At 53.0% G+C, this 25,540-nt stretch overlaps 2 protein-coding genes across 8 annotated transcripts in view; both read right to left on the reverse strand.

Annotated features, from left to right (window-relative positions):
* EPN3 (epsin 3) overlaps nt 1–7,863 on the reverse strand; it is an 11,126-nt gene extending 3,263 nt beyond the window's left edge. Inside the window, exons 1-8 of one of the 7 annotated variants that reach the window (XM_019638854.1) lie at nt 7,395–7,862; nt 5,882–6,010; nt 4,739–4,934; nt 3,557–4,263; nt 2,447–2,565; nt 1,682–1,762; nt 1,351–1,476; nt 310–397 (exon numbers count right to left, since the gene is read on the reverse strand). In XM_019638854.1, coding sequence (XP_019494399.1) covers nt 310–397; nt 1,351–1,476; nt 1,682–1,762; nt 2,447–2,565; nt 3,557–4,118 — 976 coding nt within the window. In that variant the 5' untranslated portion in view covers nt 4,119–4,263; nt 4,739–4,934; nt 5,882–6,010; nt 7,395–7,862. Of the gene's footprint in view, nt 1–309; nt 398–1,350; nt 1,477–1,681; nt 1,763–2,446; nt 2,566–3,556; nt 4,264–4,738; nt 4,935–5,881; nt 6,011–6,142; nt 6,328–7,394 lie in introns of those variants that run through there. The other 6 variants (XM_019638855.1, XM_019638859.1, XM_019638853.1 and 3 more) reach the window with 6 other exon arrangements.
* A 97-nt stretch (nt 7,864–7,960) lies between these two features.
* The window catches only part of MYCBPAP (MYCBP associated protein), a 26,055-nt gene continuing 8,475 nt past the window's right edge, over nt 7,961–25,540 (reverse strand). Inside the window, 18 exon segments of the mRNA XM_019638852.1 lie at nt 7,961–9,149; nt 10,584–10,754; nt 10,947–11,092; nt 11,540–11,655; nt 12,373–12,494; nt 12,871–13,272; nt 13,756–13,902; nt 14,955–15,142; nt 15,602–15,791; nt 16,336–16,447; nt 16,940–17,055; nt 17,141–17,256; nt 18,161–18,311; nt 18,855–18,970; nt 19,226–19,409; nt 20,270–20,373; nt 20,523–20,682; nt 21,283–21,410. Coding sequence (XP_019494397.1) covers nt 9,048–9,149; nt 10,584–10,754; nt 10,947–11,092; nt 11,540–11,655; nt 12,373–12,494; nt 12,871–13,272; nt 13,756–13,902; nt 14,955–15,142; nt 15,602–15,791; nt 16,336–16,447; nt 16,940–17,055; nt 17,141–17,256; nt 18,161–18,311; nt 18,855–18,970; nt 19,226–19,409; nt 20,270–20,373; nt 20,523–20,682; nt 21,283–21,410 — 2,771 coding nt within the window. The 3' untranslated portion in view covers nt 7,961–9,047.

Here is a 25,540-nt window from a genome sequence, read left to right on the forward strand (position 1 = left end):
CACCCAGGAAGCTGGAGCCCATATCCAGCATGGGCAGCTCAAGTCACCTTCCCAGTCAGGAATGGGCTGGGGCAGGACAGCCAGGGCGACCAGGGGCAACGAGAGCACACTTCTGAGATCATTTCCCATGAGACGCGCTCCCTCTTCCTCACTATGACACCATGTCACAGCGGAAGCTCAGGCTCAGAGACATGAGTGACTTGCCCAGTGGTCCTGAGCTGTGGAGGGGAGGAGATGCCAGAGAGTGGCAAGGAAGGAAGGGGCTCCCTGGGGCCAGCCTGGGAGACTCTTGCGGCCCTGCATGCCCACCTGGGATGTCCCATGGGTCAGCAGAGCAGTGTGTGGAGGGCGGGGCCGGGGCGGGCGCGAAGATGTCTGCCAAGTCCAGGATGGAGGACTGTGGAGGGGAGAGGCAGCCATGGCTCAGAGGAGGGTGGGACCCAGAGGAAGGGTGGGCCCTGACCTGTCATTCTGACTCCAGTTCATGCTCTCTTCCATTCATTCCATAAACATCTAGTAATGATCCCTTACCTCTGCATAGTGCTTTCCAGTTTATAAAATGTTTCCTCATCCATTCAGGGCCTGATTTTCCTAACAACCCTGAGTAGTAGGGAGGGAAGGTGGTGGTGTGGTCATTTTACAGATGTGCCAGCTGAGGCCCAGAGAAAGGAAACAATTTGCCTGAAGTCAGCCAGGGAGAGGCAAACCTGGGCTAGAACCCAGGTCTGTCTGACCCCTTCCTAAGCGATCCTGCTTCTCAGCGCATCAGTGGGAAGGCAGATTTTACAACAAGCCTACCTCTGTAAGTCCGTGTCTAAGTGAAACTGGCTACCGCGAACATGGGCAGAAAGCAGACAGAGACACCCCAGGGGTAGCATGGACAGCTTTGGAGAGCGGCCTTTCTCCTAGAAGCTACCTGCTCCCCACTCTTGGAAAGCATACATATGAGCCCAGGATGTTTTCAGCACCATATGCCTGAGTCCACCCCCAGTCTTGATCCACAGCATCACATAATCCTAGCATGTCAGTGCGGGAACCATCCAACAAGCCCACTGTACAGATGAGGAAACTAAGGCCAAGACTGAAGTGCCCAACTCATAAAATCACAGCAAATCCAGAACCCAACCTAGGGGTCTTGGATCAGGATTCTTTGCATCCCACTTTGCCATCAGCTCTGTCACCAGCCCATGCAGTATGAGACCAGGACTGCTGCGCACCCACCCCCATTTTCATTGAATAAACATATAAGTAGTGCTAACTATATACCACGTACTGCTCTGTACTCTACAACTATGAACTCAGTTCATCTCCCAGGCTCTGCCTGCCCCTGCATCCCAGCCCCCTCCCTACCTGGCTGTTTTTCAGCTTCTCCTCCTTTCTCTCTTCTTTCTCGGGCTCTCTGTCCCGCCGACGGTGGACTGCAGCCCCAGCACCATTGGCCATGGGGGAATCATCTCCCCGCCAGGACCTCACCTCCTGCAGAAGGCACAGATGAGTAAAGAGAGCATGGGCAGCTCAGGTTGGACTTGAGGGGGCCTGAGCTGAGTCGAGAAGAGTGCAGGGTGGGAGGCGGCTAGGCGCAGCGGAACCACCAGGTGAAGCGGGAGGAGCCTGGTTAGTGCCCATTTAGCACCTCCACCAGCACCAGCACCAGCACCAGCATGGAGGCTCAGCCCACTACCTTCTCGTGCTCCTGCTGGCTCAGACGCAGAGCCAGCTGCAGCTGCAGGTCCTCATCCCTGTGGGAGGCTGGGGGGACCGGCTGCGAGGGAGGAAGAGAGGGGTGAACTTGGCCCAGCACTCCCACTCCTGAACGGGGAAAGAGGGATAGAGAAAGAAATGCCCATCCCAGACGGCAATGTGGGTGTGGCCTTCTCCCTTCCCAGATCCCAGACACAGTTCAAAAATCAAGATGGAGCGTTTTCTTCTGGGTTCCCCGAGTCTCCCCAAACCCTGCTATGGGAGGCCCAGCTGCTTTCTCTCTGGTCTGTCTGGATCCACAGAGGTGATGGCAGAGAGAGTGATAGCATAGGGGCTGTCCCTGCCCCCCAAAAGGATAGCTGAGGGGGGTGGTGAGGGTAGTGGCAGCATGTCTCTGTGTCTCCTAGGGATGTCTGTCAGCTCACTCACCCCTTCCCCTCCATTAGGTGGCAGCAGGCTCATATGACACTCATCTACCCCCAACCCTCTAACACACTCATCCTTTCCAGGCCCAGCCAGCCAGTATTGGAGACAGGGAGGTGGTCCCTGCTGGGACAATCCCAGAGACACAGACAGGCCCTGTGCTGTCCTTGGGAGCAGGACTAGAGCTTTAGGGGCCAGAGTAAGGGAGCCTAAGAGTCAGAGCGTGGTGTATCCAGGCACCTCTCTCTCCTCCAGTCCCCTCTCCCTGTCACCCCCCTCCCAGCTGTGGGGCCTCCGAGGCTGCCCCCAGAGGGGGACTCACCTTCTCAGCCTCCTCACGGCTCATGGCCAGGGCCAGCTGCAGCTGTAGCTCCTCTTCTCCAGAAGTCTGGGGCCGGGCCTGCTCTAGGTCTGAGGTGTAGCGGGGAGATGAGGAGGAAGCTGCAATGACCATTATGACTTCTGTAACCACACTGGTCCCCACAGGCTTTCACACCCCTAGCCCCTCCAGTAGGCCAAGGCTCAGAGTGGGAAACTGAGGGGAAGAGAACAACAGGCAGCTGCAGGCCCCAGGGGTCAGGCTGTGTGCTTGGCACTTTCTGTTAGGTTTTCCATTCCACCCCAATAAAGACTCCAATCCCTCCTTTACAGACTCGCAAACAGCTCTGAGGAAGGGGTGCCTAGCCAGAGTCCTACATCAAGACTTGAACCCAGGTCCCCTGACTCCAGCTCCTGCTTCTTCCAGCTGGGACCCCTTCAGCTTGGGGTTAAGTGGGGTGAGGGGGCAAGAGGCTCCAATCAATCAAGGTCACAGCTTTCACAGCCCATAGCACAGTCAAGGGCTTTATGAAAGGAAGACCATTCTGAGCATCCCTCAGATCAGGGAAGCCCTCACCAGGGTGGGGAAGAGAGTCAAGAACTGCTCACCGACTGCCCCCATTTTTAAAGACAGTGCCCTCAAGATGGGGGATTATGGGGAATGCCACTGATGGGGTACCACGTGTCATGTGTCTGGGCGCAGGGCCAAGGACATTCCTGGGCCTGATCGCATTGATTCTCACATCAAACAATCGAGGTAGATAAGATTATCCCTAGTTTATAGATGAGGAAACTGAAGTTCAGAGATGTCATTCTCTGGATCTCACAGTCTGAAAGGGGCAGAGTAAGGAATGCTACTGGACTCCAGAGCCTATGCTTCTACCACCACACCGTCCTACCTGACAGAGGATTTTCAATAATAACAAATGCATAATGATATTACTGTTGATGCTAACTTGTTGAGCACCTACTATGTGCAGGGCATTGTGCCTTTCACTTGACATTCCTTGTCTCACTGAATCCTCGTGACATCCCTCTGAGGTCACATCACAGAGCCAGGATTGGAACTCTGGCTACCTCCCAGTCCCCAGCCACACTCCCAGGGCTCACTCACAGTTGTATGAGGATGGGGAACCCTTCGAACGGCTGTAGTCCTCGCCATGGCGGCGGCTGAAGCCCAGCTGCCCGCTGCCCATGGCCATGCCCTCCAGTGCCATGCGCTCCTTGGTCTTGAGGGCATGGGTCCGCTCCTGCCGGAGTCGCTCCTCATCCTTGAGCAGGGCCATCACCTGCTTGACCTTCTCACGCACGTTGACGCCCTGGTCCTTGCCATCACGGTCGATGTACTGGAAGTCCTTGAGTGTCTGGATGGTGAAGAGGTTCTCGCGGCACTGGTGGGCCACCCGCTCTGAGCCCGTCTTGAGCAGGTAGTCCAGCAGTGTTAGTGCCTTGTACACATGCCTCCAATTCTTGCCGCTGTCATTGAGCCGCCGCCACAGCATGCCCATGACCTCAGCAAAGGCCACCGTGTTGAAGGTCAAGTCGGCAATCTCCGACATGAGAGAGCTGGGCGGGCCCCATGGGTCATTGCTGGTGGCCTCTCGCACCTTGATCTCTGCCTCAGAGTAGTTGTGCACGATGTTTTTCACCTGGCGCCGCAGCGCTGAGGTCGTCATGGCTGGGGACTTGGAGATGGGTGCCCCCCGCCCCAGCCGGAAGTGGAGGGCCGAGGGCCACCGTCTTCGACGCGAGGTCACGGTTTCCAAGGATGGGCCGCCGTGCTCTCAGCAAGGCGGCTGCGTCCTTGGGTTCCACATGGGTCTAAGGAAGAGAGGGTCTGGAACTCAGGGGCCATGGCCCACTTCACTGGCCACTTAGTCACCAACTTAAGGCCTGGCCAGGGTGTCCCCGCTGCCAGGGACAGCCTTCAGCAGGCACTTTATTATTTTTCTTATTTTGCTTATTATTCAGCGGGCACGTCTAGCTTTACTTGCTCATTTATCTTCATCATCACACTACAAAGATGTTATTATTATTATCTCCATTCACAGAGGGGAACGTGAGGTTTAGGGAAGGATTAAATGGTAAGTGGGGAGCCAGGATTAAGTCAGGCAGACAGAGTCCTTGCCTTAGTGAGGGACGTGACAGTGACCCCCAGGAATGCCTGCTTGCCTAGCTCCTGCCTGGCCACCTCCCCCATCTCCGCCAGGATCTAGCTTAAGATCTATCCTTTCCAACTTCTTGGTCCTCACTTTCTTCTCATATTGTTAATTTTGTATCTTGATTCATTCAATACCTGTTTTCTGGGGCTTTCTCTGAGCCAAGCACTATGGCAGCCACACGGCACAAGTCCTGGTACACCCGCGTCCAACTGAGAGGATACAGACAATCATAGCCCAGTGTGGGAGCACAGAGGAGCACAGGAGTACCCAAGCTAGGGAAATCAGGGGAGACTTCCCAGAGGAGGTGACGGCTGAGCTGAGACCAGAGACCTGAAGAGCAGAGAGAGGAGTGAACCAGTAAGCTGAGGAGGGGCAGAGCAGAGGGAAGACTGTGAGCTGAGCCAGGTGAGAGAGGAAAGAGCCCTGGCTCTCAAAGAAATCTAGCCAGCACCACCCTGGTTGCACACACAAGTACACCGAAAATAGAGAGGGGCTGTGGCCTGCCTACAGTCACATAGTGTGTAGGTGGCAGAGCTGGGACTAACACCTAGGTCCCCGGAAGACTAATCCAATACTTACTGTCAGTGTCACCAGTTTTGTAATAAATACATCTGATGGCTTTACTATCTCAGCCCCACCTTCTCAGCCAGAATGGAAGCTCCTTGTGGGCAGGGCCAGTCTGGGCTCCCCAAACCCACAAGGCCCGGGACACATGACAGACCACTGATTCCCCAGCTATGGGGGGGGGGGTTAGGGCCAGCCTGATGTCTTCCCCACAGCTGCAAGACCAGGCCATCTGCTGAAAGCAAACCTAGGTCCCAGACAGAGAAATTGTCTCCCAGGGCTCTACCAGAAACCCAAACTGGAGTCCCACTGCCATCACCATTCCTTTGGAATGGACACACACACACACACACACACACACACACACACACACACACACACGCATGCACGCACACGCACACATGCGCCTACGCTGGCTGGGCCTGTAGAACCTCCACTTCACCAATGAACCCCCACCAACACCAACACCAACAACACCCAGAGGCTGCACCTCTCAGCTCTACCCTGAGAACTCAGCAGGAGTCAGAAGAAATTTGTCCTACCCCCACCCGCCCTACAAATTTGACTCTCCCTGCACCCAGTTCTGTCCACACACAGGACTCAGTTCAAATGGGCTGGCCGTTTACTTTAGGGCCCAGGTGCCTGGGAGAGCTTCGCCCTGGGCTGGGGTCCTGTGAGAGGGATGGAGAGTGCTGGCTGAAAGCGCTGCCTACCTTGTCTGTTGTCTTTCCATCCAGCCAGTGGCAGGTCTTCTGTGGGGATGCCACAGCCAACAGTAGTTTAACTCCTGTCCTCCCCCTCACTAGTGACTCAGACCTGTCTTTACCTCTCTAACCGGTGGGCTGGAAGGTGGCAAGAGTCAAGATGAGAAATAATTGTGCCCCAAAGTCTGCCCCGAGTGCACACCCCTCCCAGTGCTGGCCACTGAAACCAGCAGAACCAGTCAGGCATCGTGACTCCAGCAGGAGCTCTACCTGGCCCTCCAGCCCGGCCTGGGATAGTGGGAGGGGCCCTCGGTGTGGGCCCTGCAGCCCTGCCTGGACTTTTCTCCTGGAAGGTGGGCATGGAAGAGCCTTCTCTGCATACCCCTGCCAGGGATGGGGGGAAGGGAGGGATCAGGAACACCTGAAATCTGAGGGGACAAGGTAGGGAGGAAGAGGGGGTAGGGTGAAGCCCAGGGAGCACAGAGGGGAGGGCGGAGGAAAGGAAGGAACGCAGGAGGGAGCGGCTGGGAGCGCTGCCAGCGGTGTTACAAGCAAAGGGTTTTATCGAACACAATATGCCCAGAAATAAAAGGGAGTGAAACAGAAACCCAGCAGCCGATAAGGCGGCAGTGGTGGCGGCAGCAGCAGCCCAGGCAGCCGGGTATGGAATTACTGCAGTGACCTTGAGCCAGACCCTGTCAGGTGGAGGGAAGGACACTGAGAAGGCAGGGCCCGAGAGGCCAGTTCAGAGATGGGGAGAGAGGGCAGGAGAGGCAGGAGGCTGGAGGGCACAGGGTTAGGGGGTGCAGGAGAATCTGCTGGGGGTGATGGGAGAAGGGCCAGTGGGGTGGGACAGGGGTGGGGAGGGTGGCATCAGCACTCTCCTATACATAGAGTCCCAAGGATAACTTTACAAAGGGGAGGCGGCTGCCCTTCTCAGGGTCCAGAGGACTGGGGGAACTGTAAGGACTAAGGAAGCAGATGGCATCCCCAGAGTGGGGGTTCAGGGAGATAGAAAGAGCCCAGACATGTCCAGTCACATGTATATTTGTCCAAAGTCTGTGCGTACCCCAGAAGCCCACTCCCCCTCCCACCCTCTGCTAAAGCAGCTGGGGGGGCCCTGCCCCCCATCAGGTCCAGCAGGAGCAGTGGGGGTGTGGCAGTGCCCTAACTTGCTGCTGGAGGAACAGGGGCGTGCACTCCGGCTCTAGGCTTCTGTCAGCCCTGAGGAATGGGGACACTGGAGCGGGGCAGGGGGCTGCCCTGAGACTAGAGGTGCGTCAGGGGCTGAGGAGAGGGGTCAGTAGAGATGAGCAGGAGTCTGTGGGGAATGCCACCAAAGATGCTAATCTCAGGATGGGGAGCAGCAGGGAGGGAGGGGCTGCAAGCAAGCGGGCACTGGAGGCAATAAGCCCACTCTACCACCCTGCCCTCCTCACCCCTCTCCCTGGAACCTGGGAAGGAGACTGAACCCCAAGCCTTCCATGCCAGTGTCAGCGCTGCCAGGGAGGGGCCCGCTTACCTCCGGTGCAGGCTCCCTTGGCCCCAGCCCCGGGACCACGAGCAGCCTCTGCAGTGACCCTCCGACCTGCGCGGCACGGGCACGGCACAGCTTCGGGAGCGCCCCCAGAGCCATCCACCACAGACTCTCGACTAGGAGACCCACCTTCCCCCAGGAGGCACAGACCCCTCAGAAGGGTGGCGGCAGGTCCCCAGAATGGGCTGCAGCTCTGCCTCTTGTCCGCCGCTCTCCTGGATGCCCAGCCAGCAGGCAGTACTCAGGAGGAAAGTTGCTCAGCTGGCCGGGCAGGTCTGCCTCAGCAGTAACAGGACACAGGAGGAAGCACAGGGCGTGTTAACCCCTTCCTGCTGGCTGGGCTGTCAGCACCCTCAGAGGTGGGAGGCTCGCTTGCAGGCTGTCCCCAGGAGGTGCAGATCCAGAGCTCGGTCCAAGAGTCTGTGCTGACAGCCCACTCCCACCCTGCAGTGAGTTAACCCTTCCCTTGCCTCCTCAACAGAAAACAGGACCAGAGGGCTCCAACACCCACCCCAACCCTCCCCCCACCTCTGAGCCAAGAGGACCATTCCCAGCGGCTGGCCCTTCTGTGAGCTCCCAGCTCCCCCTTCGCCACCCGGACAGGGGCATCAGGACTCCAGGCACAGCCCCCTCTGCCTCTCCAACACAATATGTTCTGCTCTCAGCAAACCTCCTCTTCCCCTGTCTCAACAGGGGAGGATGCTTGAGGCCCATGAGGTCCTTATCAGAAGCACCAAATGGGTGGGAGACTGTGGCTACTCCCCCAGTCTCCCACCCACATACCTCTGCTCCATCAGCACTTAAGGCAATAAGTCCACCATTGGCAAAGTTGATCTTCAAACTCTGGGAGGCTAGAGCCTACTCCACACAGGAAGCGTAACCCAGGATAATGATTACTGACAGAAAACAATTGTGGTACTGAGTTTGAGCTGACAGTACCTTTCTTTCCAAGATCCATCTTTTCCCCACTTCACATGTCTCTGAGCAAGGCAGGGAGCATAAAGTTGAGGCTGGTTTTAAGGCAGAAAAATGGCTGAAAGAGGTCAGATGGTTTGACATGAGGAGGGGGATGACAGGTAAGAATCCAAAATAATAACCTCTGGCCAAGGGCAAAGGTTTCCAGCCTCTAGGGGTTAACAGTGTGATGAGCATGATCCTCAGATATGGACAGGGCCCTTGGACTCAGCTGCAGTAGGAGGATCTCAGGGAGCCAGGTCCCATGGGGTCTAGTTCCCCTAGTCTCATACTTGGTCGTACTTAGTGATGACACTTGGAGAAGACCTGGCTCCAGGAAGCATGACGCTAAAAATGTGGGCCAAAGAGGGCCAGAGGCAGAAACTATGAGGGATGACGCTGTCTGTCCTGTCATCTGACTCATTCCTTGTCCTGTTACCAACTTGCTCTTCAGTTTATCATCCCACACATCAACTCTCCTCCTCCTGGATGACTTCAGGAACTGGGACAAGGTGTGTGGGGGATCTGAGGGCAGGTGGGACATGGGAGGACCTGAGCCATGAGCTGACCTCATCAAGAGCTGGCATTCAAGACAAAAGGCATGATGGAAATGGTAGGAACCTAAAGGTTCTTTATTGATTTGTTTGCTAACCGGTTGCCCAGAAAGCTTCTTAGGCACAGGAGTCAGGTGCAAAGACGCAAAGGTTCCTCAACATTCTTTATGGGACTGAGCTCATCAGCCAGGGCCATCAGGTCGGTCACCAGAGTGTCCAGCAGCCCATAGACCTGGAAGAAGGAACAAACATGACAGCTCTGTGGAAAGCACCTACACAAGGAAGCACCCACCGTGCTATAAAGGTGGACATCTCTGCACCAGAAAAACCGCTGGAGAAGGGATAAAACCAAAGTGGTGAGTTTCTGTAGAACTTTTGTTTTTGCAAATAGTCTGGGGAGGTAATCCTGCACTGGCCCCCCTAGGACACACGGGGAACATTAGAGCCTACCATGGTTGAAGGGGCAATTCCAGGGAGGCCAGGGAGCAGTGCTCATTTAGCCCCTTGGGGCAGCCAACTTTCCTTCCTGTAAGATCACAGATCCATGTACTGAAATGTCTCCAAGACTGTGACACCCTTTGTGGGGCTGGACCACGCAAGCCTCTGCAAGTTAAGTTTAATTTCAGAAAGCCAAGGAAGAGTCCACCGCATGGGTCCTCAGAGCCCTGTGATTGCTTTCTAGACTCCATTGGCCTTCAGAAATCTGTGATATCACCAGCGGCAAATGGAGCTTCTGATCAAATGAGTTTCAGAGTGTGACCACAATGCATGATGTAATCCCAGCTACCCAGCTGTCCACAACAGAGGAAGACAAAGCCTCCCCATTAGATTGATAAATCGAACGTGGCTTTGTGGACCCCACTCTAAAACAAACAGTGACAACAAAGAACCCAACGCAACACCTGGGTGACTTGCCTTAAGTCGGACCTACCGCTTAAGAATTCATCATTATGAAGTCTCTCCGGTGTTTCAAAGCCCTTACATTTGCTGGAAATCCACTCTAGATGGTGTTCCCCCAAGGGACGCATCTGCCAAGACTCATCTAACACCGACAGGAAGTGGGAGTGGCAGAAAGGGAAGGGCTTCTGCTCTGTTTCCCCACTAGTCTATTTTCAAGGCAGCCAGTGTGATCTTCTAAAGCATAAGTCTACCATGTCACTCCTCTATTCAAAACCCTGTATGACTTCTTGTTTCGCTCAGAAAAACCCTGAGTCCATGTGACTGGCCTACAAAGCCGCACATGAGCTGCTCCCTCTCAGTGGCCTCTCTGCTCTCTGTCCTCCTGGCTCCTCTCCACCCCGATATTAGCTGCTCCCTAGGGCTTGCTTCCTCAGAGGTCGACATGGCCATCCCTCACCTCTCTGCAAGTTTCTGTTTGATGTCACCTTCTTGATGAGGCTCACCTGCCCCCCCTTGGGCTTCCCTGACCCCCTGGCTCTGATCTCTCTCTTTTCCTTAGCGCTCATCACCTAATAAGATCTGTTACTTATTCACAAAGTCTGTCTTACACACTAGATGCCCTTCACAAGGGCAGCTCTGCTTCCATCAATGGATACAGTAAGTGCTTATCCTTTGTGGAATAAACGGAATGAATGAGGGAGAGGAGGAAGGTGCGCAGGGCAGGTGTGAGCCAGGAGAGGGCTGAGCGCCGGGCTCTTGCCTTCACCTCAATGTACAGCCTCTGGGTGTATTTCTCCATGACCAGGGGATCCATGGGTTCCTGAGAAGGGGTGGTGCTCTCAGGGGTAGGGTCTTCCAAGAAAAGCCTGTCCCGACTTAAAGATTTCATAGGTTTCCTGTCATCCTTTGCCTTGTGTTTCTTGCTGTTTAAACGGTCCTGCTTGGAGAGACGAGACAAGCGTAGCCTTCAATAGCTCCTGAGGAAGGTCCAGGACTTTCTTAAGAGCAGCTCACTGGGAGAGCTGGGGCATCGTGCTGGAGTGACCGCCCGCCTTCTGCAGCCACTCCGGCGCCCGAGCCCCACCCCCACCCCCAGCCCTGCCCCAGGCCAGACTATGTCCCAGTATACCTCTTTCCCTGACAGCCTGGCTCCTTTTTTATCTTCTTTGTCTTTGATTCCCAACTGCTTCTTTTCCTGGCTTGCCCCTTTCCGGTCCTCCTTCCCAGCTCTCCCAGAAGTCATCTTCACTTCCACGATAGAAGGTGATTTTCGATCTAAGGGAGGTGCATGGAAGACACTGTGGCCCTGTGGCCTACCTGACCCCACAAGGCAGGAGCTGGGAAAAGGAAAGTGCTTTGAGAGCATTCCCACAGACTGAGAGCAGAGTCCTGGTCCGGGCACATGACTTTGTGGGGCCTGTGGGGCAGGGGTCAGAGGCCTGGCTCTAGTCCTAGCTCGGCCACTCGTCTACATATGGCACAGACATGTCATTTAACCTCTCTGGGACTCCACCTGTAAAAATGAGGGGACCAAACTAAGGTGATCACTAAGGTCACGTCTAGGTCCCAAATCCTGGCAGCAGATAAAAGGAGCAGGGGCCTACTCCGTGGATCAGCCTAACGGAGGTGCCACCAGAATCGTGTGAACGGCTGGGGCGCCACTGCTATCTGGGCACAGGGACGGGGAAGACTGTGCGGAGGCGTGGCCGCACAGTGTCTGACCTTGCCCTTCTGGCATGTCCAAATAGATGGTGTCCTTCTCGGGAAGGCACAGCAGAGCCCTCAGCCACAGGGAATGGCTCACTAGGCTGTCAATCACATCCCGCCACAGCTGCAAACTGGAGGGCAAGACATAACAGAGAAAAGCCATCACCCCTCATTTGCCCTGGAACCTGCAGAGGCTTGGAGCCTTCCCTTCTAAGACACTGATGCCAAGGGCTGCCATGGAAATGCCATGCCCCTGTCCAGCCAGCATCCTCACCAGCACCTATGCAAGTGTTCAGATGAGAATCTGGCTTCCTTCGGGCAGCAGCCAAGAAAAAGTCACCCAGAGCTAGGGTTAAGATCAGTCTAAACTCCAGCTTGAAGCCATGGCTGGACCTTGCAAGAGATTTCCAGCATGAGGCTCCCCGGAATATGTTCTGAGGGCCTTGCCGAAACCTATCCCCCCTAAGCCTATCCAGGCGAGTTCCAAACAGTGATGGGAAGGGAAGGCTGACAACCGAGAAGTGAGGCTTTTCATGGAATATGCCCCTCTTCTCACCGCCCTCTGGTTTCTCTGTTAATTCCTCTGCTCATTGAGAAGGAACAAGGAAAGAGAAAGAGAACAAAAGGTCGAGGTGCTTACTCTGCTGTGACTGCTCCCCAGGGAACAGCAGGCAGCTGTCCGGGATGCTGTGGCAAGTGCCAACCATGGAATGTTTGCTGCATCTTTTAGCAACCCGAGCTCAGGGGGAGCTCAGCCCCCTTGAGTTCTGGGACTGCCTGCTCAGAACCCCTGGACAGATGTCACTAAGGGGAGAAGAGGGGGCCAGCTCTCCTGGTGGGGCACCTACCACATCTGGTACAGGAAGTCGGACTGCAATGGCCTCTGTTCCTGGCACAGCTCCAGCGCTGCTTTGTTGAGCCTGATTAGGGCATCTTCTCTCTGGTTCTCCTCAGGGAGTGTCATCACTGCCTGGATAGGTATCATGGGCAACCCTTCTGCCCAGGATGCCAAGGGTCCCTGTGTCCTCTAGTGATGGGCATGATGTGGTGAGGAGATAAAGCCATGGAGAGCCTGTCTGGGGTGCCTTCTGTGGGAGCCTGGGACCTCCCTCAGAAATGTGTATCCATGAACCCCTTTTCCAAGGTTTGCCATAGTCAGAGAGGGCGCTCCTCCCGCACTATAGAGGTCTAGGTGCCTGAAACAAAAAGAGGTGACCCAAGAGATAACTTTCTCTGGGCCCTCAGGTTTTATTTCTTTGCCCACGGAGGCAAGAGGCACTGCTGGGGCCCTCCCACCGGCTGTGCCAGGGCCATTCTCCCCAACTCCTTCAGGGTTAGAGAAGAACCTTTCTGAAGTCCTCCAAGCAGAGGTTCCACTTGGGCAGGGGACAGCCCTCCAGCTCCCAGGGGCTCTTGGCGTTCTCCAGGTCTGGGCTCCCCTCCACCAGGATCTCCTCCATGATGCTCTTTCCCCGAGAACTCCTGAGCCCCACTCTGGTCTTCTTGGACCTGAAAGAATCTTGGGAGTCCCTGAGGGAGTCCTGCTGGGGCAGCTGGGATTCCACGGCCGAAGACTCGATGTTCATGGACGTGTTCTCTAAATAGGCTGGCTGGGCCATAGCTGCCCGGGCCCAGGGGCTGAGGTGCTCCTCCTCACCTGGCCTAGCCGCCTCGGCCTTCGGGGGTAGGGTCACATACTGGTACCACAGTCTGTGCAGGCCTTGCACCACTTGGTGCTGGTAATGCAGCTGTAGCAGAGGCAAGGGAAACCACGTGATGGGGAGGCCAGGCATGGGGCACCCGGAGCCCGTGAGCCTGCTTAGGTGTCCATGTTCCCTCAAGAGCACTGATGACGGAGGCAGGGAGGGAGCCAGCAGGAGCGCTGTGGTCAGAGGGGATCCCCACTTCCCCTTCAACCTGAGCATCTCCAACTTAAAGCATTTTTTTGCATGTGGGCTGCCAAAGTAAGATTGGGTTTGAATGAAGGAGTTTGTGAAGCTCTGTTCTCACTTATGAGCTAAGTTATCTTGGGCAAATTATTTAACTTCCTGGGCCTCAGTTGCCCCCATGTAAAGTGAGGATATAAACAGTGCCCATTTCACAGAGCTGCTGTGAGGAGAAACTGAGGTACTCCTGGAAGACGCTCAGGACAGGTCCCGGCATTCTGGAGGGTTTGCTATTCCTTTCACCCAGGGCAGCGCAAGGGGCCAGAGCCAGTGCTGGGCCTGTACCTGAGGATTCCTGTGGTGGAACAAGTCCTCCTCCGTGAGATAGGTATCCACAGGTGACTGCACACGCTCTGGGGTCTGGATCCCCCCCAGCAGCTCCTGCAGCACGCTCTGCACAATGGTGACCGCTTCGTGGGAAGCCAGCTTGTTCTGGGAAAGAAAAGGTGGCACAAGACGGCAGCTCAGGCTTCCAAAACCCATGTGGCACCCTGGAGGGCAGCCAGATCCCTTGGGATTTTGTCCCTTTCTAGGGGTTGAGTTCTTGCCATTGACACACACACACACACACACACACACACACACACACACACACACACTCTTATTCCCAGACTCCAAACCTTCTGGGTCTCCCCAAACATCCTTGTTCCCTAAAGAAGCTGAAAGGATCCTGAAGAGGGGCCAGTTCAGTTCTAGAGAAGTTGCTCCCTCATGGGGCCAGGCGGTCACATAGTCAGCGTTTCCCACAGATTAGGAAGAAGGGGCAGGGCCAGGGGCCACACGGTTTGGGCCTTGCTGAGAATGTGATCTGGCCACAGGGTCAGTGTCACAGAAACAGGGGAGGGGCATCTCGAGAGAGAGAGGTTAGTCTTATAGTAGTGAGTAAAGCAGACATGGCATCTGTCAAAATTACCTCTGATCACTGCAAGTTGAGACCCACATAAAGTAGCTGGCTTGTGTTTGCGGACCACAGTGAATAAAAAAAGCACAGTTTTCACAGAATCCTACAAAGCCCAGCACCAGGTGGCTGGACTATGGACCTGTCCAGGGTGACAGATTCCCAGCTCCCGCCTCACACTCACTCCTGGGTGCCACCCCACTGGTGAAACTGTCCTCTCTGGTTCTGCCTGGTTTTGAAGTCTTGCCAGTTAAGTGTAACACTGCTGGATGGTACCAGACAGCAGTGAACAAATACAGTGCCAGGGAGCAGGGTCTTTCGCTGTGTGTACTCAAGTAAGTACTTCCGGGCAGTCTGCAGCTTAAGGCCCAGTCTCATTGCTTGCAGGGCGGTGGGAGCAATGCACGTGGAGCTCAAAGCTGCCCCTCCTCTTGGCCGCCCACCCATCGTTTGCATCACAAAGCCCCGAGGAGTGTTTATGAGCAAGAGTAGCTGGGAGAAATAAGATCCCTGCAGGCAGTGCCAAGAAGCACACCAGGTAACCTATCTGGTGTGTCCACAGGGGCCCAGGTCCTGGGGCTCTTACCTCCAGTAACTTCCTGTCATCCATAAAAATGTCCTGGGCCAAGGAGACTGCGTAGAGATTGACCTGCAGGACAGCACCTCCTAACAGGGTGGGGTGGGTTGCAAACTCCCAACATTCCCTGAAGATCCCAGCATTCAAAGACTTGAAGAAGAAGGTAAAGGTATTTGTTTCTCCAGGCAGGATCACACCTGAGAGGGACAGAGACAGAGGTTGTCACCAAGGAGGGGCTAGCTGAGCCCCAAGCCTGCATGTCAAGAGTTAACTGAGCCCCAGGTAGGGTGACCAGCCACCCTGGTTTGCTCAGGACTGAGGTGTTTCCTGGGATGTGGGACTTTCAGTCCTAAAACTAAGAAAGTCCCAGGCAAACAGGGACAGCTGGCCTCAGGCCTGTGCTTGTAGGTAACTGAACCCTTAGAACGTCTCTGCTCCCTGGTGTCTCACACTTCTCTGTGTTCTCAAGAGTTCCATCCACCCTTTCTCCCACACACATGAATAGTTAGGAGATGACACACATCACAGAAGAAACGGGGTGGGGGGATGAGGCGGGGAAGAGGCGCTCAGACTTGCAGGAGCTGGGCATTAGTGAGACTTAGGCTTCTCAGACATCAAGGACGGAGCCGGTGAGTAGGGCCCCTTCTCCTAGGTACCTGCCCGATTGTTAAAGTAGAACCGCTGCATCCTGTATCTCTTTAGGTCTTGGAAAGAGTCCGGCTGGGACGGCCTCCGCCAGTCATACCAAATGGCTGCAGTGCCGTTATTGACTACCGTCAGTTCTGAAGATGTTTTCTGCCCTTCTAGAGTTTCAAAGGTCAGGCGGACAGCAATTCCAACTTGCTTCTGGGGAGGGAGGCGGTATGAGACATGTCTTTGAGGGAGGCCCTGGCCTCAGGTGACCAACTGATCCTGGTTTACCTGGGACTTTTCCGGGTTTGGGACTGAAAGTCCCGTGTCCCAGGCCTCTCGGGCCTGGCCCCTCTCAGACAGAGTGGTGTCAGACCCCGATAGTGGCTGTCTCGGAGGTGTCATCAACAGTAAGAGGAGGAGATAAAACTGATTTTATATCTGATGAACACTTCTGCTCCTTAGCACCTGAAGGATATTTTAGAACCTTCTTCAAGCCACACCTGTTTGAGAAGGTTTGCTTGATTTACATGATTGGGGTTAGGTACAAACTGGGTGGCTTGTGACCTCTTTTCAGTCTTGTGATTTTATTCTGGCTGAAGTTAGCATTGCTGTTCCCATTTTCAGGCATACTAAATGCATGACCAGATACAAATGCGAGTAGGGGACTGCAGGTTCCCTGTGACCACCGCAGTCACCTTAGGACCGCACCCGAGGGGGGTCCTGTCCAGCAGGTGGGTGAAGGTGAAGGCAGGTTTACCTTGTCCTGTGGGTTACTGCTTCTGATCCAGCAAGCTGGCTTCCCGCAGAATAGAAGAGAAGGGCCGAGCACAGGCATGGGGACCATATCAGGGTAACTGGCCAATAAGTCTCTGCAAGAACAACCAATGACATATTTTCCCTGAGGCTGCCACAGTCTTGCCACATGCAGTCTGCAGAAATGGTTGCCCACAAGTCTGGAGAGGTGCCCGGCTCTGCCCTCCAAAGGAGTATCATCAGCTCCACTTGAGCTCAGCTGTGTCCTGCTCCGTTCCTGTAGGTGGGAGGGTCTTGAACAGACAGGGACTCTTCTTGCTGGCCACTCAGTGTGCACAGCCCTGGGAGAGTCTGGAGGAGCCCCACTTACCAGCAAAGGAATGTCTGGGAAATCCCCGTTAGGAGCTGGTTGTTGGGAGGGAACAGATGGCCATGGAGAAGTTGGCACAGGTGTGGGAGTGGGCTAGAGGAGTGGGTGGCAGCCACTAGCAAGAAGCTGGGATGGGGGCATCCTGATTTCAGGAAGGGAAGCCTGCCCTTCCATACTGTGGGTGCTGGGGGAAGCCGTACTCTCCAACCTCTCTCCTTAGGGCCCAGGCCCAACTCACAAGCTCACTGTGTCTTCAGAGGAACTTTTCTGGCTCTCTTCAATCACTGAAAACTCTTCCACTGAAACAGTCGAGAAAGGCTGCCCGCTGCCCACCACCTCCAGGCCATCAATATCCTCAGAGAAACCAAGAAAGGAAAGATTAGCCTAAGATAGCCGCCACCTGAAGGGGGTTCAGACTGGGCACGGCGGCATTACCAACCTGCTGGCTAAAATCCAGCTCTGCCATGATGCTCTGCAGCTCCTTGCGTCGGTAAATCAGAAACAGACTCCGATCCCAGGTGTAGCGGTACCAAGCATCCTTCTGGGCCAGCAATCCTAGAGCAGCGTCCAAGGACCCTCAGCACAGGCTGCTGCCATGCCCCCTTTCTCACTCACTCTAAATGGCTCTGAACACACCCATCCCAGCACTGTTCCTGGGAAAAGGGAAAACACAGCTTCCCTGTGCAGCTGGGCTCCAGTCCTCACACCCCATACCTACCGCTTCAGCAACGCTATACAGGACTCCTGCAAAATTAGCTTCCAAACGATCAAATCTTTGGATTATAATAAAAATGATAGCAGCTACCTTTTAATGAGAGTTTCATAATGGGCCAGAGACATCATGTCTCATTTAACCCTCTCACAAACCCATCAGTATTTTACAGATGGGGACACTGAGGGCCAGAGAGGTCAATTAACTCGCTCAAGTTCACAAACCCAACAGAGCTGGGATCTAAACCCAGGCAGCCTGGCAGGGTTTAAAGCAGTACTGCCCAATAGAAATATCATGCTAACCACAAATGCCAGGCATGTATGTAATTTAAAATTGTCTAGATGGTTTAAAAAGGTAAAAAGAAACAAGTGGAATTAACTTTAGTAATATAGTTTAACTCACTATATCAAAAATGTTATTTCAACAGGTAATCAATATAAAAATCAGAATACATTTTTTCATATGAATCTTCGAAACCCAGTGTGTGATTTACACCTACAGCACATCTCAATTCAGACTAGCCACGTTCCAGGTGCTCAATAGCCACAGTGGCTCGTAGCTGCCGCACTGAACAGCCCAGCCCTAGAGCCTCCGCTCCCACCTGCTTCTGCCACCTCTTCTATCACTGTCTTACTGAAGAGGGAACTGGACCTCCACAGGGTTATGTGACTTGATCCCAGGTTGGCCTCATACCAGGGCCATGCTGTCCCACCTCCTAGGCCCGTCACAAGCTGCCTTACTCCTCACCCATCTCCGCCTGAACGGAGTGTGGCTTCCTGATGTGTGTGATTGGTTCCAGGAGGCCACGCTGCGCTTTTGTCTTCGTCATTACCAGACCCGTCATTTCATCTCCCAAGTATTCCAGTCGACTCCAGAACCCACTGGTCTCATCACAGCACTAGCAAGGAAGGGCAGATGAGTCAGGTCACCTGGACACCTTGGAGAGAGGCTGGGGGGTGCCTGGGAGACAAGAGCATCCACAGACTACAGATGCTTGCTCTGGGGGATTCACTGCTGCCACGAGAGGAGAGAAGCATCCACCTTGTTTTCAGGATGCCCTGTTGTATAGCCTTTACCTGGCCCCAGACAGACAGTGTGGGTGATACAGGTACTGCACTGACATTCAAGACACAGCATGGTACCCTCGGTCTTCCATAAGCTGGAGCCTCAGCTTTTAGGAGAGAACATTAAGACTATTCTAATAACCCAGTACCTGTGCTATCTTTCTCCTCAAATCGACTACCAGTGACCTCCACAGGCTGGATGACTTAACTGGCCAGTCCCTACACACCCAATAATAGGACCAATAATATAATTTGTAAAGGCCTCGAGGGCTCAACAGTGCTTTGCAATGGATAGATATGTCCCCAGCTGTGCAAACAGGCAGCCATCCCTGTGTCCAGACCCCCGCCTCACAGGGACTTGGGAGCGCGGTCCTTACCTTCCCATCATGCTGCGTTGGAAGCGCTCGGTCAATGAGCTCCCGCTCTTCCTGGGTCTGTCTGTAGGTCTCCCCTATATGCATCAGCAACTCACCAACAGGCTTCTTCAGGCGGTCTAGAGAGGGAGCCAAGAATGCAGCCCCTCCACCAAATCAGAACAAACAGGGGCACAGCACTTGGCACAGCTCAGCCCCATCACTGGGCTGACTTCAGGACCCACTAAGAGCGAGAAGCACTGGGAAATGAAAGGCACAAACGTGCTCAGCCTGAATCTAGGCTCTGGACAGGTGGAGGGAGAGAAAACGCACCGCAGCAGAGCCCAGATGCCAGATGAAGCCAGGTGGGAGGGAGCCCACTCCACTCAGCTCACCACTGAGGGCTTCCTGCTGCCTCTTTCGCAGGGCTACATGGCGCTGCCAGTTTTTCAGAAAGTTGTGCTGGGGAGGTGGGGCCCAGGGATGTGCCTTCTCTTCTTCTGGGGCTGTCTGCTTCTGCTCTTCTGTAGCTGAGATGAGGGTCATCAGACAGGAAGGAGTGTGTATCAGCTCAGCCAGCTGAAAAGTACAACGTGAGTGTGTGCAGGGTGGTGACAAGGCTTAGCTAAACTGGGGCTGAGCAGAAACTTGTCCAGGCCTAAATCCCTGCAGTCCTCCCCCTCTGCTAAGGATCCTTCCTACTCAGGACCCTAAGGTAGCGAATGACAGAAAAATCACAGAACCAGGGGGCCTTGGAAACTGGTCAGTTCCCTCTCTTCCAGAATGGGGACCTCTGTTCTAAGATTGTGGTCAAAATCTTTCCATATCTCTGTCCTCCGGACACAGCTGGATGTTAATTGACACCTTCACTGGCAGGGTAACCGAGGAATTTTTATATGACCCCATGCCTCTTAGCACCTGACCAATCAGAGATTCTTTGCCTGGAATGAGAGAAGCAAAGAACTGAGAGACAGAGAGCAGCACTGCATGATGGGAAAGTTGGTAAGATGGGCCGACCCTACATGTGGCCCTGGAAGCTGTGGGAAGCCAGCTTCCTCCAGCATATGGACCGGGCACGAGAGCAGGCCAGTCTTTGGAGATGGGAACATGTAGCCGGTGCACAGAGGAGCAGACGCCAATGAGGGAGCACGGGCCCGGAGCCCTGATGCCTTTCTCGGTTCAGTCTAACCAAACTAGACACATTCTCGCCTTTGGATTCCTCGAGGCACCTCTCTATCCTTATAGTGACTGCTTGACTTCAGCTGAAGCTAGCTTAAATTGGCTTCACTATTTCCAGGGGAGGGTCCCATATCACTTCAGACTCCGGGGCCCAGAGACTGGACTGTCTTTTTAACCCCAGGCCTGCTTGACTCTGCCAGGTGTGATACCGAAACGACTTCAGTGACTTTTCTTGTCCAGGCAGCTCTGTACAAACAAACCTGGGTGTTCCCTCGAGCAACTGCAATTCTCTTAAAGTCCTGGAGACTCCCCAAGATGTGGTGGGGAAGGATCTGGTCACTGCCATGGAAACTGTCACCTGGACCTGGGGGAAGGGAGGAAGGGGAAAGACAAACTGTAGCTAGCTGGTATAAACAATTCAAGGGGGCTACTTTCTGATGGAGACACGGCTTTCTTTCAAGGCTGACTCATGAATTCAGAGACCAACAATGCCAGGGTCAATGCTGGGCATACCGGAGTAATCCAGGGGCTTTGTGGCTGCATCTGGAATAGCAGGATGGGCTACGAAGTGGCAGACCTTCCTCCTAGGATCCCTGGGTTTGGGTTTACGGATGATAAATTTCTGGGTAATGGCATGCTTATCTTCTGTTTCAATAAAGCGAGGAATGTGTTGCTAAAAAGAAACAAAACAGAGGAGAATTCCACTTGAGATCAGGAAAAATACCACCCATCTCCTCTGTCCTTATTCTTCGTGGAATTCCTAAAGGCTGACAAATCTGTTTCTGCAGCTCTGCCCGTATGTTCTGTGGAGGAAATGCCTGTGCAACAGACAAGAGACTTAATAATGTCCTGGAGGGAAAAAAGAATAGCATCCTAAACCTCCAGACAGTTGATGTGAGAAGTGGCTGACTCTTCCAGGTAAAGCATGGGGTTAGGGTTTATCAGCTTTGTCCACATTTGTAACTTTGCTTCTTAAACTTGTTTTCCCCTCTGTGAAATGGGGAGGATGGCTCTTGCCTCCACGGGAAGCAAGATACCTCATCATCTCATTCCCCTGTGGTTCTACACGAGTCTCAGAAATTTTGAAACAAACAGTAAATTCCTTTAGATGCGAAAGTGAAAAGAATTTGTGTTCCATGGATTTTTCCATGGAATTAGACACTCCCTATGAGTAGGGAAGTGGTAGAGATGGTGGATGCGGTTGATATTCTAGACCATATAAGCTGGTAGGGTAAAGTTCCTGCAGGAAGGGATCCCTGGATTTCATCCTTACCATCTTCAAGTCTTCCTTCTTAATGGCTAATGCAAGAATGTCATCTCCTTGTAGGACATTGCTAACAGGCTCAGGTTCTTCCTGAATGGGGGGTGTGAGCTGTTCAGGTACCTTTGCCCGCTTTTTTTCTGAAAAGAAGCAGAAGATAACAAGTGCTTAAAAATAGATATATATTAGATTCCAAGGTGGGGGGCACAGCTGGCCACATGGACAGACAGCGGCGGTTGCCAAGGTGACCTGGGCGGCCCTTCACTGGGACGACGGGAGTTCTCTCTTGAAGGCCCCCCTACCCATTGCCCTTGGCCTGCCACAGTGACTGAAGCTTCTATAGCTTCATATAGGGTATTGAGATCAGACGTTCCATTCCGGGCTGTGCTACTTCTGAGCTGGACAGCCTTGGGTACATCACTTTACCTCTCTTGGCCGCAGTCTCCCCTTTTGTAAAAAGAGGACGCTGTACTAAATCAGTAGTTCCCAAATATTAGTCAAATGTCTGCCTCGGAATGTTCTGGGCAGTTTTACAAATACAGCTTCTTGGCTCCTGTGTGGAGTCGGGGTCTGGGAAGCTGTATGTTTTAAAACTCCCTAGGCGGTTCTGATGTATCCTGGTTTGGGACAACTGGACTAAGCGCTTTCTCAGCCTCCTATATTGCTTGCACTGATCCATTCTTCTGGGTGAAGGCATCATGCTTTTTAAGACACTGGTTAAAATATAGATGCTCTGAGGGAGGAAGCACAACATTCACAACTGACCATTTGTTTCATGTTCTTTCATTCAATAAATACTGTGCCAGGTACTGTGCTTGGCTCTGGGGATATAAGACCTCTAGAGATTCGGGCTTCAAAGAGATACACCCATGGGAGACAAGGCTGTCAGGCTGAACTAGGGGAACCTTGGGAGCAGCAGGGGGCCCTACGCAGCTCAGTGCATGAGGTAGTCAGGGAAGGCTTCCTAAGGAGGTGATGTTTAAACTGAGAGCTGAAAGAGAACACTGACAAGGGAAAGGGCTTGGGGAATGGGCATTCCGAAGAGACTAGCGTGAAGAGGCCTAGAGGCAACAGAGAATGGCACACTCTCCTGGAACTCAAAGTATGTGCTTTTAAAATAGTTGGGGTGTAGCGAGGTGGGAGGTAGGAAGCACTGCCTGGAGAGGGAAGTAGCAGTCGTATCACGAAGGGCTTAGTGAGCCGCGTAAAGGATTTCGGTCTTCATGCCGTGGGCCATCACACAGCAAAGACTGCATAAGGGCTTGCGAGACTGAGGACAAGAATATTTAGGAGTCGACTGCAGTAATGAAGTGGTTGACAATGATGGTGGCTCATGGGACTGGAGAGAAGTAGAGAGATCTGAGCCTATTTCTCTCATGTGCCATACCAGAGCATGGCATCGAGAACTCATGGGGCAGAAGCGAGTTCTTCTCCAATGAGGACACACTCCCTGCCTTCCTTCCAGAGATGGGTTAACAGTTTTAAATGCATCTCATTTCTCTGGCTGGTATCCTCCTGCCTGCTGCCCTCTGGTTTAGAATGGTTTGATGTAAGGCCCTACAGAAAATAATCAAAAGAAAACCTGAGTCCTGACTTCAAGGACTTTAAAACAGGACTTGGTTTTGTCCACTGCTTCTCATAGGACTCTAATTTTTCAGAAGTAATATCACCAAAATATCAAAGCAGGTGTTTTGGTTACTAAAATCAAACTTTTTTTTTTTTAGGAAATGCCCACATAGTTGGTGGCAAAAAAAACCCCAAAAACCCAAGCCAGAATCATTCCAAACATAACTCTAAATTCCGCCTATGGGCCAGAGTCCATCTACTCAGCAGTGGGGTCAGCTAAGCGGCATGGCTCTGGTCCCATCCACTGCCATGCATGACCACGCAGCCTTAGGTTTTGATTTCTACTTCCCCTCTCCCTTCTACAGTCGCCAAAGCTGGTGGCAGCCCAAGAGAGAATTGGTACCAGCTGAAGTTGTGCTTTTATAAATATTTTTTGTATTTCTATTTTCCAGGACATCTGTTTCCTCTGTCCATCACCTTGGCTGCCTCTACATCTTCCCTATGCTTTTTACTGGTGGGCGTATAATTACCATGTGTGAATTCATAAACCTTCAACATTGTTCAAGATTTCTAAAACAGTCAGTGAAACTCTGGCTTGAGGTTTTTCTGAGGTTATCGTAATATACAGTCAGGGAATGGTGTATTCTAGTGAATAAGATATTCACAAAAATGATATGTACATTTTAAACTTCAATTCACCCTGCAGAATATTTACCAAGCACTTTGTGTGTGTTATAAAACTACAGAGGTTAAGATATGACTCCTTAACCTATAAAAGGCTAAGATATGGCGCCTTCTGAAGAAATGAAAAATGCAGCGGATAGTGACACACACCGATCCTAACATAAAGGCCTAAAATTAATGGCACAGGCAATAGGTTTGGTTACACATCAAGGCAGGAACAGATGGCGGTAGATCATACAGTTTAAGGCTCTAACCAAAGGTTCAGAAGAGCAGCTGCAGGGGTCAGAGGCAGCTTCACTGGCTAAGTTAGGCCTTGAAGTACAGGGAGGCTTAGCACAGGAGGAGCCACAGAGGTGTTTCAGGTGGGTTCACAGTCGGAACAAAGGTGGAGGCAGGACTGAGCGTGGCATACGTGAGGCATGGCTTGTTGGGGGAGGTGGGGGTGATACTGGAGATGAGACGAAAACCAAGGCTTTGTAAAGCTGAAGCATCTGATCTTCCTTTGTCAGCAGGAAGGAGGTTTGGCCCAGGAGAGTGAAATGAAAGCAGTATTTTAGAGTGATTTATCCAGTGAGGGTGAGTCAGGTAGACTGGAGGGGCAGAGGCAAGTTGGGGAGACCGGGGAGGAAGGATAATCCCACAGGGGTCACTTCAGGACCTGTGGGAAGACTCTGCTGGGTCAGGGTGTCTCACAACTGAACCTGTAGAGGCTCAGTTACTTCCTGTTCATTGGTCTGGAAACTCAAGCTAAGTGGGGCTCCTGGTGAGCCACACAGCTGGCATTTCTCCCTTGACCCTGACAGCTTTGAGGGGGGTCAGAGGTCAGCCCTCTTGTACTGTGACACCTCTGCTGGAGCTAGGCCAGGTGGCCAGAGGCAAGGTGTTCAAACAGGGTGGGGGAGAGGGTACAGCTATAGAGGAAGAAGAAGCCTGGACTCTATAGTTTTCTGTTTCTTGGTTTATCTAAATGTTATTCTTTTTCGGGTTGATTAAAGTCTTCAGAAAATTCTGACCTCAGGGTTGCTGTTGGGGGAACCCAGGGAGGGGCTGTCTCTACCAGGGCTGAGTTTTACTTGATGGGGGAAGGGCATCTGGTACCGCTGGGAGTCCCCCGCACCCCATTTTCTTAGCAACAAGACCTGGGAATCAAAAGGGCTAGGATCTCTAAACAGGTTAGTCACAATATTTGCTTGCCTTTTTGTTTATAATTCAGAGACCTTGGAGAAACACAGCACAAGATTACAAGATTAGTTGATTAGCTGTATTACAGTGGGGAGGGGGAAGTTGTACCCTACTACATTAGAGACTTCCCCTGAGATACTTAGGGGGGTATCCTGCATGCTAAACTAAACACTATGGTTTTTTCCTCCTCACCCTGATGCACATTACCTCAAGGGCTATTTAATAAACTCAATTTCCTCTTATTAATCATAAATATGCAGTGAAAAAAATTTTTTCCTGAATTTATTAAAACCTGATAAGATCTACAGAAACTAGGCAAGCAATGGCTAGGAAAGCCCTTGACTGCCCTTGGGAAAAGAAACCAGCTATTCTTCTCTCTTAACTGTTTAAAACTGTATCATGAAACAGCATCTCAATGCAGCCTAAATCTGACTTCCCTACCATAAAGAAGCATTAAAGAAAGCCATACTGAAAAGAGGCTAAGCTCCTGTTAGTTTAGCTCCAGGCCCCTCTCCTCACACTGCTGGGTCTCCACAGGGCCTGCAAGGGCCCGCCCAGACTATCTGACCTCTCAGGAAAGCCCTTTCCTGGAAAGCCCCCGTCCACCTATGCAGGTCCCTCTGGCTCCCTTCCCTCTCCTCCACCCCCACCACCTCTGTCACCAAGGTCATACTCGGTCACAGTTACAGGCCTCAGCTCATGCTGCTCCCTGGACCTGGAAAAGCAAACCGCTCCCCCAAACCACCACAATTTTTTTCTGACAGGCCACAGATGTCACCTTCTTCAGAAAACCCTCCCCCTTAAATTTGCCATCCAAGGCCTGGGTCAGGTGCTCTGA

Source organism: Hipposideros armiger, unplaced genomic scaffold (genome assembly GCF_001890085.2).
Source record: "Hipposideros armiger isolate ML-2016 unplaced genomic scaffold, ASM189008v1 scaffold_40, whole genome shotgun sequence".
In the NCBI taxonomy this organism is placed as follows: Eukaryota; Metazoa; Chordata; class Mammalia; order Chiroptera; family Hipposideridae; genus Hipposideros; species Hipposideros armiger.